The sequence below is a fragment of the Apis florea genome, unplaced genomic scaffold, assembly GCF_048593485.1.
Source record: "Apis florea isolate Af1SG1 unplaced genomic scaffold, ASM4859348v1 contig_3793_pilon, whole genome shotgun sequence".
Taxonomy (NCBI): domain Eukaryota; kingdom Metazoa; phylum Arthropoda; class Insecta; order Hymenoptera; family Apidae; genus Apis; species Apis florea.
The window spans coordinates 638,097-653,449 of NW_028256856.1; the positions used below are offsets into that span (position 1 = coordinate 638,097).

Sequence of the window (15,353 nt, forward strand, 5' to 3'; positions counted from 1 at the left end):
CTCGCTCCCTCGGGCAGTAATGGCGAATTCGCGATTACGAAACCACGCAGCCACCACGCCCGTGCCAAAATATTCCTTGCGTAAATCTGCACGCCTCGGGTTACGTACGTACGTACGTACGTGCGGCTCTCGAACGGTGGCCCCGTGCGGCGATTGTTTTTCTTTCGTCACCGCCGTCTCGATACGAGAGATGGCCTCGAGTCGAGTTAATTTTCAAAAGATTACTCTTCCAACAACGGTGATCGATCTAATTTTCAGCAGCATCTTCTCGTATTCCGTGAGACAAGGAGCACGATCTTTTAGACGTCGCGTATATTTCCGATTCTTTTTTTTTTTCTTTTACACGGGGTAATAGGATAATTATAGACAGCTTTTAGACACGGGGGGAAAATTTAAATTAGTTGAAGTTACGGATAAAGTTGTACACTTTTATAATTTATCGTGATAATAATAGTAGTAGTAATAATAATAATTGTAATGGCAAACGAGGGCGAGGTTGTGTGGGAAAGCGGATCGATCGTAATAGCGCTATTTTAACAAATTGCTTCGAAGCAACTTTTTCAATTCTTCTTTTACAAAAGTATTATATACTTACGTACAATTTTTCCAAGTTTCCTCGACTCGTAGAAAGGGAACTCGCTCCCGTTCCGGCAAAAATTTTGGCTTCACGTTTTTCCGTACGTTTCGCAGGATCGAATAGTTGATGAATTCGTGGTGGCTAGCCTCGTCGCGTTCCAACGGATGAACTTTTGTCTCTTTCAGGGCTTCCGGTGTGACACATCTGTGTCGCGTATGTACATATATATATACATATATAAATAATCCGTGGTTAGGCTTTTCGTCCAGGACTTCAACACGGTATACGAATATACAAGGGTTTCGGATACGAGTTTTCACGCGGATCGTATTATCTCGTTGAAACTGGACGCGGTCGAGTGGCGGCGGGGGGGGGGAGGAGGGGGAGGGAGAAAGAGGAGGAGAAGGGACAGGATTAGAGAGTCGTTGCGGGGTTTTCCTGCGCGCGATTAGATGCTCGTTGCACGTGTAAAAAGCCTTCCACTTCTTTATTTGCGGACGCTGCCCGCGACGAAAATATCGTGGCCTCGCCTTAGCCGTTTCGAGTCCGAGTCGTGTCTTTTCTTCTTCTTCCTTTTTTTTTTTTTTTTTTTCTAAGGGGAGTAACGTGTCTGAGAAACGTTCTTTTTTTTTTTTTTTTTTTTCTTAAGAGGTTTGGAACGTTTTAACGAGGGAGAAAAGCAGGGATCTTTGAACGTTGAAATACGTATCGGTTGAGTTCGGAAAGGATTGGAGAAACGTTGTTCCCTTTAACAAGATTTCGTGACGCGTGGTTGGGGATGAAAATAGAGACTTTAATGATTTAAATTTTAATATGCTTCCTTTTTTCTTTTTTTCTTTTTTTTTTTTAAGTAAGAGAAAATAGGGATCTTCGAAATATCGTATCGATTGAATTCGGAAAGGATTAGAGAATTTGAAAACGAGATCTCGTAACACGGGATGTGCCGGGGGAATATTTTAATTCTCTTTGTCCGTTCCATGCTCCAGTTTCCCCCTCTTGTTTTTAACAAGATTTCGCGGAAGGGAACGTGGCTGCGTTTTGCTAAATTATACAAAAAAAAAAAAAAAAAGAAAATATCGAAAAGTGTCATTGGTGAAATTTCGAAAAAAAGAAAATTTCAATTCGATTTTAATTCGAAATAAATTTTCGTGATCGATTCGAGGGAAGGGCGAGCTCGATAAAAAGAGGAAGGAAGGGGCGAGAACGTGAGGAGATGGTTCGAAAGGGGTGCATCGGTTGACCGAGCCGAAAGAATGCCGGGCGGAGAACCGATCGCGCGAATAATCCTCCCTCAGGGATTCTGAGAAACCAAACCAAAAAAAAAAGAAAAAAAAAAAACGAACGTGGTCGAACGTTTTTTTGGTTAATTACGCCCGATGACAATTCCCTGCCGATATATTTGCGCTCTGACGAGCCGAGCCACGATCTCCATCCATCCATCCGGGCCTCCATCTTCTCGATGCCTCCTCCAATTGGGATAATTGCTGGATGAAGGCTGAATTGTTAATAAAATCCTCGATTTGTAGGAGCGGCTCGTTGGAGATTTTGTTTTTCGTTTTTTACGATTGTTGGGAATTTTTTTTTATTAAAAAGAAATTGGACAAACACACGTGATAGTTTTAAATTATGATGACTTGGTCGAGCGTGAAATTAAGTGGATGACACTTTGAAAAAAGTTCTCGATTCGAAGAAGAAGAAATTTTTCCAATGTTTTCTTTTTAATTGGATTAAAAAAAAAATTTCATCATTTTTTATTCATTTTTAATTCCGTGGAAAGGAATTACCAGGATCGTTGGTAATTGAAATTTCATTGGTAATATTCAGAAGCGGGAAATTTGAAAGAAATTTTTCTAACGTTTTCTTTTTAATTGGATTTTTAAGAAAAAAATTTTAATTTCATCATGCCGTGGAATGGAAATTACCAGACCTATTCAGAAGCGGGAGATTTGAAATCGTCATCCGAAACGTTTCCATTGATTGATTTGAAGAACGAAAATTTTCGAAAGAAAATGTATAAATAAAATTGGAATCTGGTGTTCACTTTCCTCCATTCATAATTTCGGCTTGGAATATCCCGTTTGATCCTGGTTGGTGCAACAGTCCATGTTGTACCATCCTGGCAACAAGCCTCGTAGGAGGATGTTTCCATGGGGATGACTCGAGGGTGGTAAGAAAAGGGTGGTTTCGAGGGGAAGATTACGACGGGCGTAACTTGGCGAATTTGTGGAAGGGAAACTTGCCAGGCTTTGCACCACCCAATGTCAGAATCGCTACGCTTCTTTTCCAATGTCCCTCTCCGCCAAGTTTAAGAGCGGCTCGTTCCTCAACCAACAACAACAAGCCTCTTCTTCTTGCTGTTTTAACACCGTTCCAGTCGGTTGGATTGTTTGTCTCCCTTAAATACTCGCAAAATTTCTTCCATTTGTTTCATTCCATCTTGTCTAAAAATCTATCTTCTATTTTCCTTGAACAAACAAACTTATAGGCGAATATTTTAATCGCCAGAATATTGGAAAATAGAATGGGAGCAATATAAATATTTGTACATACGAATTTTTATTACCATGGTTTAAGAAAAAGTTAGGTTAGGTTGCTTATTGCACTGACAGAAAAGAATCCCTAAAATTATTGTAATAATCGTTGTAAAGATTAGTTTCTCTGTTAATCCTTAATTCGTATATTGTACAAATATTCGCAGTTTAATTATGATGGTTAAAAAGTTAGGTTAGGTTACCACTGGCAGAAAAGAACTTTTAAAATTAACATTTGTTGTAAAGACTAGTTTCTCTGTTAATCCTTAATTCATATACAAATATTCGCAGTTTAATTATGATGGTTAAAAAGTTAGGTTAGGTTACCACTGGCAGAAAAGAACTTTTAAAATTAACATTTGTTGTAAAGACTAGTTTCTCTGTTAATCCTTAATTCATATACAAATATTTGCAATTTAATTATGATGGTTAAAAAGTTAGGTTAGGTTAGCACTGGCAGAAAAGAACTTTTAAAATTAACATTTGTTGTAAAGACTAGTTTCTCTGTTAATCGTTAATTCGTATATTGTTGCTTAATTATGATGGTTAAAAAGTTAGGTTAGGTTACCACTGGCAGAAAAGAATTCATAAAATTACTGTAAAGACTAGTTTCTCTTTAATTCGTATATTGTACAAATATTCGCAGTTTAATTATGATGGTTAAAAAGTTTGGTTAGGTTAGCACTGGCAGAAAAGAACTTTTAAAATTAACATTTGTTGTAAAGACTAGTTTCTCTGTTAATCGTTAATTCGTATATTGTTGCTTAATTATGATGGTTAAAAAGTTAGGTTAGGTTACCACTGGCAGGAAAGAACGCTTAAAATTAAATAATAACCGTTTTAAAGACTACTTTCTCCATTGATCTTTGAATATTACTCGTGTTCAAAATGTTATTAATAGTTGGTTTTAGGAACCAAGACTTGTTCCACAATTGACTCGCGGCTTAACCCTGTCCACCGACTCTCTCTTATCGGCTGCGTTGCACTGTACGCCCAACTCACGGTTCACTCCAACCATTTTCGACCTAACTCGGGTTGGTCGGAACCCGGATTATTCCGTAATTGACCTAATCTATATCCAACCATCACCTTTTCCAGTCCCGTGTTCGTGCCTCTAACTCGTGGAATCTAGTTTCGACTACAATATTTGACTCGACGAACGTAAATTCTCGAATTTCTATCGAATTTTCATCTTCGTTTATTTTACGTCCTCTTTTTTTTGGCAATTTTTCTAAAAAGGAATCGCATTATCGAATTTGAAAAAAATTCGATAGAAGGTGAAAACAACATTTTTTTTGCCGCTCATCGCTGGGTTAAATGGAGTGCAAAAGTAGCCCGTGGAAGGGGAAGACAGAAGTTTGCAACCGACAGGGATGAACGTATAGCGCTGTTACGACGAGGACGAGCTGGCTGGCTACTATCCTCTCTCTGATTATACCATTATTTCACGCTAACAATCATCGCACCAACTTCACGTGTCACTCGATTTCCCAGAACATTCATTCGTTTTTCGCTCAAGTTTTTCGAAAAATTATGAAATATAAGATTCCTCTTATGTATTTACACAACGAAATATTATTAATCTCTTCAGGTGTGCATTCACTTTTAGAGGCTCGAATTTCGGGATTCAAAAGTTGTTGTAAATACAGCAAGTTTTTCTTCAGCATTATCGTATCCCGAGGGTTAAACAGGGTGGAAAGGAGGGTGGCGTGTATCCGACGTGGTAGACGTATGGCGGCATTATGACGATGAATCAGTACATCGTGTACCTCGTGATAAGGATTAATGTCGAGATTCCAACGTGGTCCCCCCCCGAATTTTTATACTCTCTCGTTTCACTGCTCGAGAGGTCGCTAATATCTCGCAAGATATACGTCGACTTTTGTAATTGATTCCCTTTGGAATCGTCCTTTTGGCAAAACAGGAATGGAAATTCTTTCTTTGACGAAACGCGTGTGAATCAAGGTCGAGAGATAATTCACCTCGCGCGGTTCAGAAATAGTTTTACTTCACGAACGATTTGTCGCGTTCAACGACTCGTCGTATATCCGCGTATATCCTCGATATGTATTCCGCTCGGACAGTAATATAATCGTAATGATAAATTGCCGCAAAATTAACGCAACGATACTCTGCGTTTTATCCCCCGTTGTCGAACAAAGGATCATCGATAAAATTGCAAATCGGCTCATTTAACCACCGACCGAGATTAATATCCCATCTGGACGTGTCGTCTGGAATTAATTAACCGTTCCCCGAACGCAACGCGTGTCAATCCGGCGAAACAGACCGAAATCTCGTCTCTCCTGCGAATTCGAGGGAAAGGAAGAGGTGGAGAGTTCGTGTCGGGTCATTCCGGCCGCATAAATAACATGTAAAGCAAGTTTTCCTCGTGCTGCTACTGGGGTGTAGCATTATCATATCCCAGGGGTTAAACGGGGGAAAGGGGGCCGGCGGAGGTCGAGAGGAGTGGAGGCAGACAGGGCAGACGTATGGCGGCATTACGACGATGAGTCGGTGCGTCGTTTGTGTGTGTGTGTGTGTGTGTGTGTTGGCCAGGTGTTTGCCTTACCTTCGTGCCTCCCTCCTTGGACCTGTCCCCCATGATGTAAGATTTCCTAGGGGAGTACACGACACATCGCCTCGAAGACGGAACCTCATCGACTTTCCTCGAAACCACCACCCCTTTTTATTCACTTGTTTTGGTTCGGATACGCTTTGGATTATTGGACCGAATGTATATATATGGAGAGAAACGAAAGATGTCGCGAAGCGTCGATGGCGTAGTGGATAAGGAGCTCGACTCGTAACGAGTTGGAACCGAGTTCGAATCTTCGGTCGCATCGTCCAAATTTTTCCACGGGTTTTCTCGCGTAAATTTCCATCAACCATCTTCCGAAATAACGTTTCAAGCACGAAGAAGAAGAAGAAGGAAAAAAAGTTTTGTTCGAAACTCCTCTCTCAACGAGAAAAAATGAATCACCCGTGTTCTCTCTCCTCTCTCTGTGTATTGTCGTCGTGTGTGAGGATGTGTTGTTTTGTCGTACGGTAGACACGTATTTTCGAGCTTTTTCTCGCACCTTCGTTTTTTCGCACAAGTTTTTAGTACCCGAAGAAAATGGAATTCCATAAGGAAAATATATAAAGAAGAAGGGGAAAACAAGAAGGGTAAAAGAAGAACGAAGATGATGGCGGATTGTGTATTATAACCCGCGTGTGCCACGAGGAAAAATATATATTGTCTGTTCTCGAAGAAAAGTAAAAGAGAAGAAGAGAAGAAGGAGGAGGAGGAGGTCTCTAGTAGTCTGGAATCCGATTTATATTCCGTTCCTCGGATCGTGCACGCTCCACGAATCATTCCTCGGTGTTGGTGGTTGTTTAAAACGTGAAAAAGTCCGTGGAAAGGAGGGAGGATTTTCCGGTCTACATTTCTCTCAGTTATCATTCCCTCCTCGACCTAACATCGGGACGACGTAATAACGTCGTGGTGAAAATAACAATCGAGAGTAAACGAGAATAATATAGAGCGTTTTAACGACGTTGAGACCACATCGAGAACAATTTCTTAAAGTCGAAAATAGAGATTATTATGTATATACACACAACTTCCAATTCGATGATTCTAAATTATTATCATTTATACTAAATCAATATTTCAAATGTATGGATTTTTGAAAGTTTGAAGAGAAATTACACACACATATATATATACGTATTTTATTCTTGCTCGTTGTATTTCTAACAAAGTCAAGTTGTACAAAGCATTTCCTAGCATTCGATTTACACAAATTGATCAATCTCTTTCAAATGTTATTTTATAAATTGCTCATTAAACTATTATATACTGTTTATCGAAGCTTGATCAAGTTTTCTCTCGAAATGGCGAGAGAAAAAAATGAATGCTACAAAAGAAAGAAAGAGATCTTTCGTAAGGAATCGAGAATTGACGTTTTTTGAGGCTCAAAGTATTAGCCTCTTACAGGAATATATAGGTCGTTCGATATTAATTTTGTCGAATTAATATCGAACCGCGGTCGGTCCTTCCCTCCCTCACGCGTCACCCCCTTTCTGTACGCCAGATATTCTTCATTCTTTGACCTGAATTTTATATCCGTCTGTTTGCAAAGCGATCGCATTCGCGTTTCCTCGACGCTTAATTTCACGCTTCGAAGATGTTCCAACGATCCTTGTATATATACACACACACGTATACATTCCTGAAAAACGAATTTCTATAACGCTCCTTTGAAGGATTCATCGAACGAATTGCAATAATAAACGAATGGAACGGAATATTTTTTACAACATTTTTAAAAATCATCGTGAAAGAAACGTGGAAGATGGTGGCCACCCTTGGGATCCCTAAAGTTGAACGAGGTGATACCATCCCCGATATAGGATAAAAATAAGCGAATGGTTTTCTGCACGATGCGATGTTGCGTTTGGCCGAGAGCCCACCGTTAATACCCGCGCTTATTAAAGGGAGACCTTTGTACCCGATCCAGAAAGCCGAGAACCGGGGATTATCCTTCGACGGCCCATCCGTTCGATTCGACGAAACGAAAATACCGTCTCTCCTCCATTATTCGACCGAGAAATTTTTTCATAGAATTTCAAGTCTCGAGTTCGCTTTTCGTTCATCCTCTTCCAAATCGTTCAGATGGTTAAAAGTTATAATTTGGAAGAGTTGGTGCATCGAAACAACTCGATCACCGTAATTTCACCGTTTCGAAATCAAGATGTAGCGGGCTGATTCGCGTTGCAAAGTGAATGGAGGCTGATTCGAGCTCATCTGTGCGCGTCTCTCATATGTATATGAGAGATATACATGAAAAAACGAAGAAAAAGCGGGTGACACGCGTTCATCAACGTCTTGCTCGATTTCTGTTCTCCCTCAATCGACTGGGAGGGATGACGGGTGATGTACGGACCGTGCTGTCTGTCCCACCCCGATGAAAATTTACTCTGGAAATCAATGGACAATTTTCTTTCTTCAAACGAGACGAAACGGGACGAATCGGAAGGTGAAATTTTGAGGAAGGCACGTTCTTTAGGAGAACGTTGCTCCTATTTTTCTCTTTATCTCTTTTCTTAAATTATTTATTACACGAAATTACAGAGATTTCTTAGGATGGAGGAATCGAATTTTAATTTATCCCACTTTTTAAACGTTTCTTGATTTATTTATTCAAAACTTGTTTGAAAGGTGTACAAATTTATCTCACGAGGATATTTTCTGTTTGCAGGTAAGCCGAGCCGATGATGTATATAGTCGTCGATGTGAGTAATATTTTCGAAATGTGCGTATATTCTTTTTTTTTTAAATTTTAACCAACTCTCGTCGCGAAAAAAAAATGTTAATAACGTTTAATTCCGTTGGATGATAATTGCAAGCTTGTCCAAAATACTCTCGCTCGACTATTTTTCAAATTTAGAAATTTGCATTTCCACGATTCGTATAACTTTCGACGAAACTTCACGCTCCAACTTGCTTCAATTCCAAAAGATTAATCGTTCGCGCGAAACTTGTTCGGACAGAGGCAGTCTCAGATCGCAAATCGAGTAACCGATTCGATGAAAGATTCGTGCAATCCTCCTCTCGACGGGTGTGTTGTTTCACAACCAGAGAATTCTCGCCACGCTTTTTCGTGGATCCACCATTTCTTTCTGGGATGTCGAAGGAGAATCAATTAGAATTCTTGCAGATTTTTTTTTCTCTAACACGCTCCTCGTCATCGAGTTTCTCTCAAATGTTACTTTTGGAAAGGAAAACGAGCGATATTTTACGCTTTGTTTCCTCATCGATTCTGAACCAGTTGTTGCCTCTTCTACTTCTACTTCTTCGTTCGAAGATTTTCGATAATGAATATAAGCCTCCAATTGGCTGTCCAACTTCGATTCATTTTGTATATTATTGATGGAAATTCGCAACAACAGCCTCGTTATGTTGAAAATTGTATAAAGATGCAGAGTGGTTTCTGTCTCTCTATTGTTCTAATTTATTCTTAATAATTAATAGACTTTTGTCACTCGATTGGCAACCTTCTTATTTTTCTTGAAAACGAACGTGTCGCGCCAGTTCGAAACGAATAACTTTCCAATCTTCGATCTTTTTTATCGACCGATTCGAGTGCCATTTCAATTTTTCCACTCCTAGTTTATAATATTCTCGATCACAACGACACTCTCCCACGCAGGACTCCGTTGCGCAATTTTCTTTTTCCAACCTTTTGTTTTCTTTCTGGTCTAGCGATTTTACTTTTACTAAAAAAAAAAAAGAAGAAAGGAACACAATAGCGACAACAAAGTTCCCAAGAACGGCCATTGTTGGAAGGGAAACGCGACGTAATTACCATTGTAATTCGTTTGTGTGTATGCATTATCGTCCCCTTCGTTTCCACTACTTTTTTCCCGCACGATTTTCCACGCTCTCCTTTACACGATTCCAACAACGTTTCGAGCGCTCGATTCTTCATTAATTACTTTCCAGAACAGATATATCGCGAAACAATTTCGAAAGATGGACCACGTTTCCATCCATTTTTCGCGTCCATTTATCGGTTTACCGATATTCCTGTATTCCATTTCAACGACGAGCATCCCACACCCATTGTGCTCACGGATTCGCGGATCATCGAGGGGAATCCCTTGCGAGAATCCACGGTTTTTCCATTCTCGGTGGCCACCACTCGTCGCGAGTAATGGACGCGAACGCTTTTCCATTAGCGCGCCTCGATCCCCCCCCACGCGTTTCCTCTGCTCGACAGCGAGAGTATAAGAGAGAGAGAGAGAGAGAGAGAGAGAGAGAGAGAGAGGAAAGGAAGTTGCGCGTCCCTGTTCGTTAGCCCGCCATTGTTTTCGATTCTCTCTCTCTCTCTCTCTCCCCCCTCCCCCAAATCTATATTCGTAAAGGGATTCGAAGAAGGAGAGATTTGCACGCAAAAATGTTCGAATTTCTGTTTATTAATTCCATCAAGACGAACCAATTTCCTCTCCCGGAAATTGATCGTCGAATCTTCGATCGAGAAAGGCTGTCCTCGATGAACGCTCTTATCCCCTCCTTTTTTTCCATGCGTCGGGCAGACAGGCAATTCCAGGTTCGAGGTGGACAAAGAGAAGATCACGGAGAGGTGGGCTCCTCTTGTTTCCCGTGCCACGAAAGCGAATTCGATGTTTCACGAATAGTTCGTTTCCAAAACGTGAAAATCGAAGAAGGTTTCACTAATCAACTCGAGTCCTCGATTTGTGGATAGATTTGTGATTATTATGTGGAAAATTTATTTAGTATCCTTCTTTCAGTTTGGCTAAGAAAGTTAGATAGAAAGAGAAAAGAAAAAAAAACATGGGAACAATGAAATTCATTCGAACATCTTGTTAAATGGGATCGTAAAAAAAAGAGAGAGAAAAAGGAAAAAGAAAAAGGTGGATTGCCAATCCTCCTAGAAATGAAATCCTCGGTCAAGCGTCACGAATTTGCAATTAAACGAGGATACGCCGTGACATTTGAAGCGAGCTCCTTTTATTTATTTTCATCCTTCCTTACGGATTTTATAGCCGCAATATATATTCGCGACACGTTTATCCGGAGACACATCTGAAGGCGGCGGCGGCGGCGGTGTTGTGCACGCTCGATCGCACGTACGTATTATTCCCTCTCTGTCTCCATCAATCGCGAGAGAGATTCCTCGAGTTTGCGCGAATACCTTTTTTCTTCTTCTTCTTCTTCTTCTTCTTCTTTTACCGAACATAAGCATAAAGATCGGGCTTGGAGAGAAAGAGAGGAGGAAAGAAAGAGAAAGGGACGCGGCGAAAATATCACTGGGTCACGTGGCTGGACGGCTGTGGTCGTGGAACGTAAAAGCATGTTTTCTTCGCCATGCATTTACGATAGTTTTTTACCATAGTTTGCGGTTGCGTCATCAAGACGAGTCCATCCTCGAGTAATTTTACCGCCGACACTCGAAACGCGAAAACATGGAATTGGAAAGAGAATGTTACGTGTCTTGAAATTCTCATTTTTCTTTTTTTAATTAATCGGATCGAAAGGTTGTTTCGTTGTAACAGCAATTCTCCTCGCGTTGTTCGCGTCGCTTGGCCGCAGGCGAATTATCTTATCTTATCTTATCTTATCTTATCTCTCGGGAAGAGAGGAAAATGGCGGTGGTAATTAACTTGGAGCTGTGGAATATTGCGCCACGAAATATCGAAATGTTATATCGCGCGTTTCGTTTTGTCCCCGTTTCGTTGATTCGCGAAACAGAAGAGGATACTTTGCGCCGTTGTTTCGGCTCGCTGATCCGTTTATCGTGTCGTTAACGAGGAGGTCATAATCTAATTAAAGATAGTTGGACTCGATGGGAAGATTATTATTCGTGGAAAATTAATTCGAGGTGACGGAAGAGGGAAGGTTTAAATCGTGACGTTTGTACGACGTTTTGTCGACTTTTATCGAGAAACGATAATCGAGATCGAGTTTAAACGTCGGGGAAAAAGGAGAAACAATCCGTTTCTTCGAAACGACGAGAAAACTTATCGGACGACGAAGGGAAAATAAAAAAAGAAATGAAATGAAATAAAACTCGTCTCGCTCGCTCGTATCTTATCCGCTCGTTCTGGCCCATAGAACAGCTGATCGATGAACAAAGAGGGGAGGGGAAAAAGAGATCTCGATCTCGGTCGAAGGATCGATTACCCCCTGGCAATCCCTCGAGCCATTTCTAATTCACTGATCGAGCGATTAAAACTCGTGCGATCTTTGTCCCCTCTCTCGAATCCAGGGATCCGACGAGCAAGCGGAAAACTTTTTCTCTTCATCTCGAAACTCTTTATGTAACCAAAAAAAAAAAAATCTAACTCGAAATTTTCGTCGCGTCAAATTCGATAAAAACGCAACGAAAAGAATGACGGGGGGGGGGGGGGGGAAGCGTGTAAAAGTGATCGATGTTAAAACGTTAACGGCCGTCAGATTTCACGAAATCTTTTCCTTCGCGTCAAAAAAAAAAAAAAAAAGGAGAGATATAAAATCACTCGACTCTCGTTCCACTTCATTTTGTACATTTTGCTCGCGCAAAAATACTCTCCTCGCGTATCGAGGAATAATGGAGGAGGGAGAGAAAGAAAGAAAGAAAGAAAGAAAAAACGAGGTGGATGAAAGGTGAGTTGGTAAGAAAAGCTGTTGCTTGTAAAGAATTGGGAATAATATACTGCCACCAACCGTATAATCCATCGTATTTCAAGCTTGAATCGCGATTATCGAGCTTCTTTCGGTCGAGTCAGCGCCCGTTTCAAAGGAGAGAGAGAGAGAGAGAGAGAGAGAAAAAAAATTAAATTATCAGCAGCTTTTCAAGGAGTTTCCACCTCGATCTAAATTCATCCCCTCCATTCGTCACGTTTCTGCTCCGCGCGATAGATTTTTTTTTTTTTTTTTTTTTTCAAGAGGGACGACGCTCGACCAGCCATTTTGCGGGTGGAAAAAGAAATTGATACTCCTCTTCCCTCCCCATGGGTGATGGACGAAACGATCAGGGTCGTTTTGGTACTCGATCCAGAGATTTTTTCTTTTTTTGAAATTTTCGACAGATTTTATTTGAGTCTCCAAGCGAGAATGATTAAGGAAAATCCGTGTGAAACGTATATTTTTACGGAAAGAGAGAGTTTTTTTATCTGGTTTCGAGAGATTGTTTTTGAAAAAAAAAAAAAAAAAAAAAGATAGAAAAATTAATGTTTCGAGTGGGTAAATAAATTATCAGAGTGTGTGCAATTGCAACAGTGTGAAGGGTGGTTGAACGAAGTTTAAAACGACATCGAGGAAGGGGAGGTAGATTGAACGATTTTGTCGATTGAGATGGAGCAAATTTTATTGGCACTTCGTCGAGCACACAAGAAATTCAATATTATGTAATTAAAACGCGACACTTTTCCCGTTTATTAACTTCTTCGCATTCTTTTTTTTTTTTTTTTTTCCTCCCTTCTTCAATTATTATTACGAATATCTCGAATTAAAAATTAATTATTCGTAATTGATCGTAAACCGCTACTTTTCGACCGATCCTCATCAAAATCTTAAAATAATATATCGCCACGGAAATCTCGTTGAATTTTCAAAAATTTTCCACGAAAAAAATCGAATCAAACCTCGATCCGATTTTCCTCTTCTCGAAACGAAGGAGCAAGACAAGACAGAACCGGCAGAAAGGCTTCGATTGCGGCGAAACACAGGGTGTCCCGAAGGATCTGGAAATTGGCTGGTTGTACGAGGTTGTCAAATCCGAGCCGGGTTAAAGTTTCCCCATTCGTTCCCCATAGTTGTCTCCCTCCTAATCGCGATGGAGTTTCGCGGTCAACCGTGACTCATCCATCGTTAAGAGTGGAAACTTTTCCCTTCCTCGATAGAAAGGATTAATCTTGGAGGGAGATTGTTTGCCTGTCTCTTTCTGGTCGGGTTTCTCTCGTCACGATTTTCCGGATTTAGGAAAAATTTACACGTTCGACACGTTCTTCTCGTGCCCTTTGTATTTGTTTACGCGCGAATTGGGTCGCGATCGCTGCTGCCTCGCTGCTTCGTTTTGTTTATTTCCCCTTCTTGAACCGCCGCTCGACGCGACATTGCGAGGCTCAGTCGAACTAAAGGCGTCGGCACGGTTCGCGGCGTGGTTCTAATTTCCTTTATTAATATATGTAATCTTTTTCGAGTAAAAATTAAAATCAAAATGGAGTAGTGAAAAATGAAAAATCGGAAAGTCGAAGTTTCGTAACTTCGCACAATTTATACACAAGTGCGTGTATTATTAGAAACGGCTCGAAATTGTTAACGCAGTTTTAGGTTAGGATTTTGTAACCTCGAGCAGCGTTAATCGATAAAACGAGACCGCAACTCGTAAAAATAGGTATAAAATTTTTGAAACTACGAAACTAAATAAAACCATTCTGAAGAAAGTGTGATCTAAAAGCATGATGGATTCTTCAAGAGGTAAATTTTACGTCCAGGAAAACTACAATATTTTTTCCATAAAATATAATATAAATGATATATTTCAGGTATTTTCCATCCAAGATTCCATCGAATTCCGTTCGATCGTCTGAAATAGGTGGGGCGTGTAGCAGGATTGGATGGTGTTTCTTTTTAGGGATTGTTGAGAGTGGTGGATGGTGGGTCGAGTTGTGGAAGCTCGCGTGTCGATTAGCAAAACGTTTGAAACGATGTTGGGAAATTTAAAATGGAGATTACCATCGACAGGTATTTCTGAGGGAATTTAAAGTACAGAGAGGCGGGACGAGGATGACAGTGTGTTTCTCTATGAATATTTATCGTATTAGTCGCGTCTCGGAATTTCGTTTAAACGCGTTGGAAATTTGTGTTCATAAAAATGGAGGGATTTCTGAATTTTTTCGGATCGACAATTGGAAGAAATCCGTCCGTTTTCTAACTCAGGATGGAGATTTTATAGATTTTCAATTCGTCTTCTCTTTTAAAAGTCTATTAAAAAAAAAAAAAAAAACAAATTTTACAAAAAAATTCCAATCTTTCCATCTTTCTAAAGACAACATTACAAAACAATATTACTTATAAAATATAAATTTTCAATACTCGAATTCGAACATTGCAAAAATTGCAAGAAATTTTGTTTTCTAATTTCATCGAAACGATATCTTCGTCCCGCCAATAGCATAGCTGGCCATGAAAAACGTAGAGCCCGTTTAAGGCAACCGAATGGAATATTATTGGCCGAGGAAATGGATTATGATTTTATGGAGCTCGTTTACAGAGGTTTACAAACGCGTTACAACGATCTTGTCACTTGCGGGAGGCAAGTCGAATCTCTTGCAAGGATCGCGCTTTACGGTGTCCAAGACGCGCGATTGATTGCTCGTATTCCGCTTCCTTCCGATATTGACTTAACACTTACCGGTGCTCTGTCCAATCGCGAAACGAAACGGCCGACAAATCAATGCCGGCTCCACCGAGCAGACCATTTTCAACCATTATTTTTTCGTCTTATCGTCTCCCTTTCGATTTTTCTTTCGTGAAATGATCGATGAAATATTTTTGCTCGAGAAACATTTTGTCATATCTCGAAATTTTCCCCACCTTCTAACTAATCGGCAGAGAAAACTTGCAGAGTGGAAATATCGATTTTCGAAATTCGATTATCTTATCTCCGATAAGAGATGCGATTTTCGAGTCGAGGAAGAAAGGGAAAGCGAAGAAGAAATTCGATTAAACGTTGCTAACGATCGTTGCTTAA

At 40.3% G+C, this 15,353-nt stretch overlaps 1 protein-coding gene across 3 annotated transcripts in view; it reads left to right on the forward strand.

Annotated features, from left to right (window-relative positions):
- LOC100866559 (pseudouridylate synthase RPUSD2) overlaps window positions 1-15,353 on the forward strand; it is a 131,242-nt gene that overhangs the window by 43,548 nt on the left and 72,341 nt on the right. Inside the window, exon 2 of one of the 3 annotated variants that reach the window (XM_086915707.1) lies at window positions 8,355-8,388. The exons of the other annotated variants lie outside the window; for them this stretch is intronic. Coding sequence (XP_086771833.1) covers window positions 8,368-8,388 — 21 coding nt within the window. The 5' untranslated portion in view covers window positions 8,355-8,367. The remainder of the gene's footprint in view (window positions 1-8,354; window positions 8,389-15,353) is intronic. 3 annotated transcript variants of the gene reach the window in all.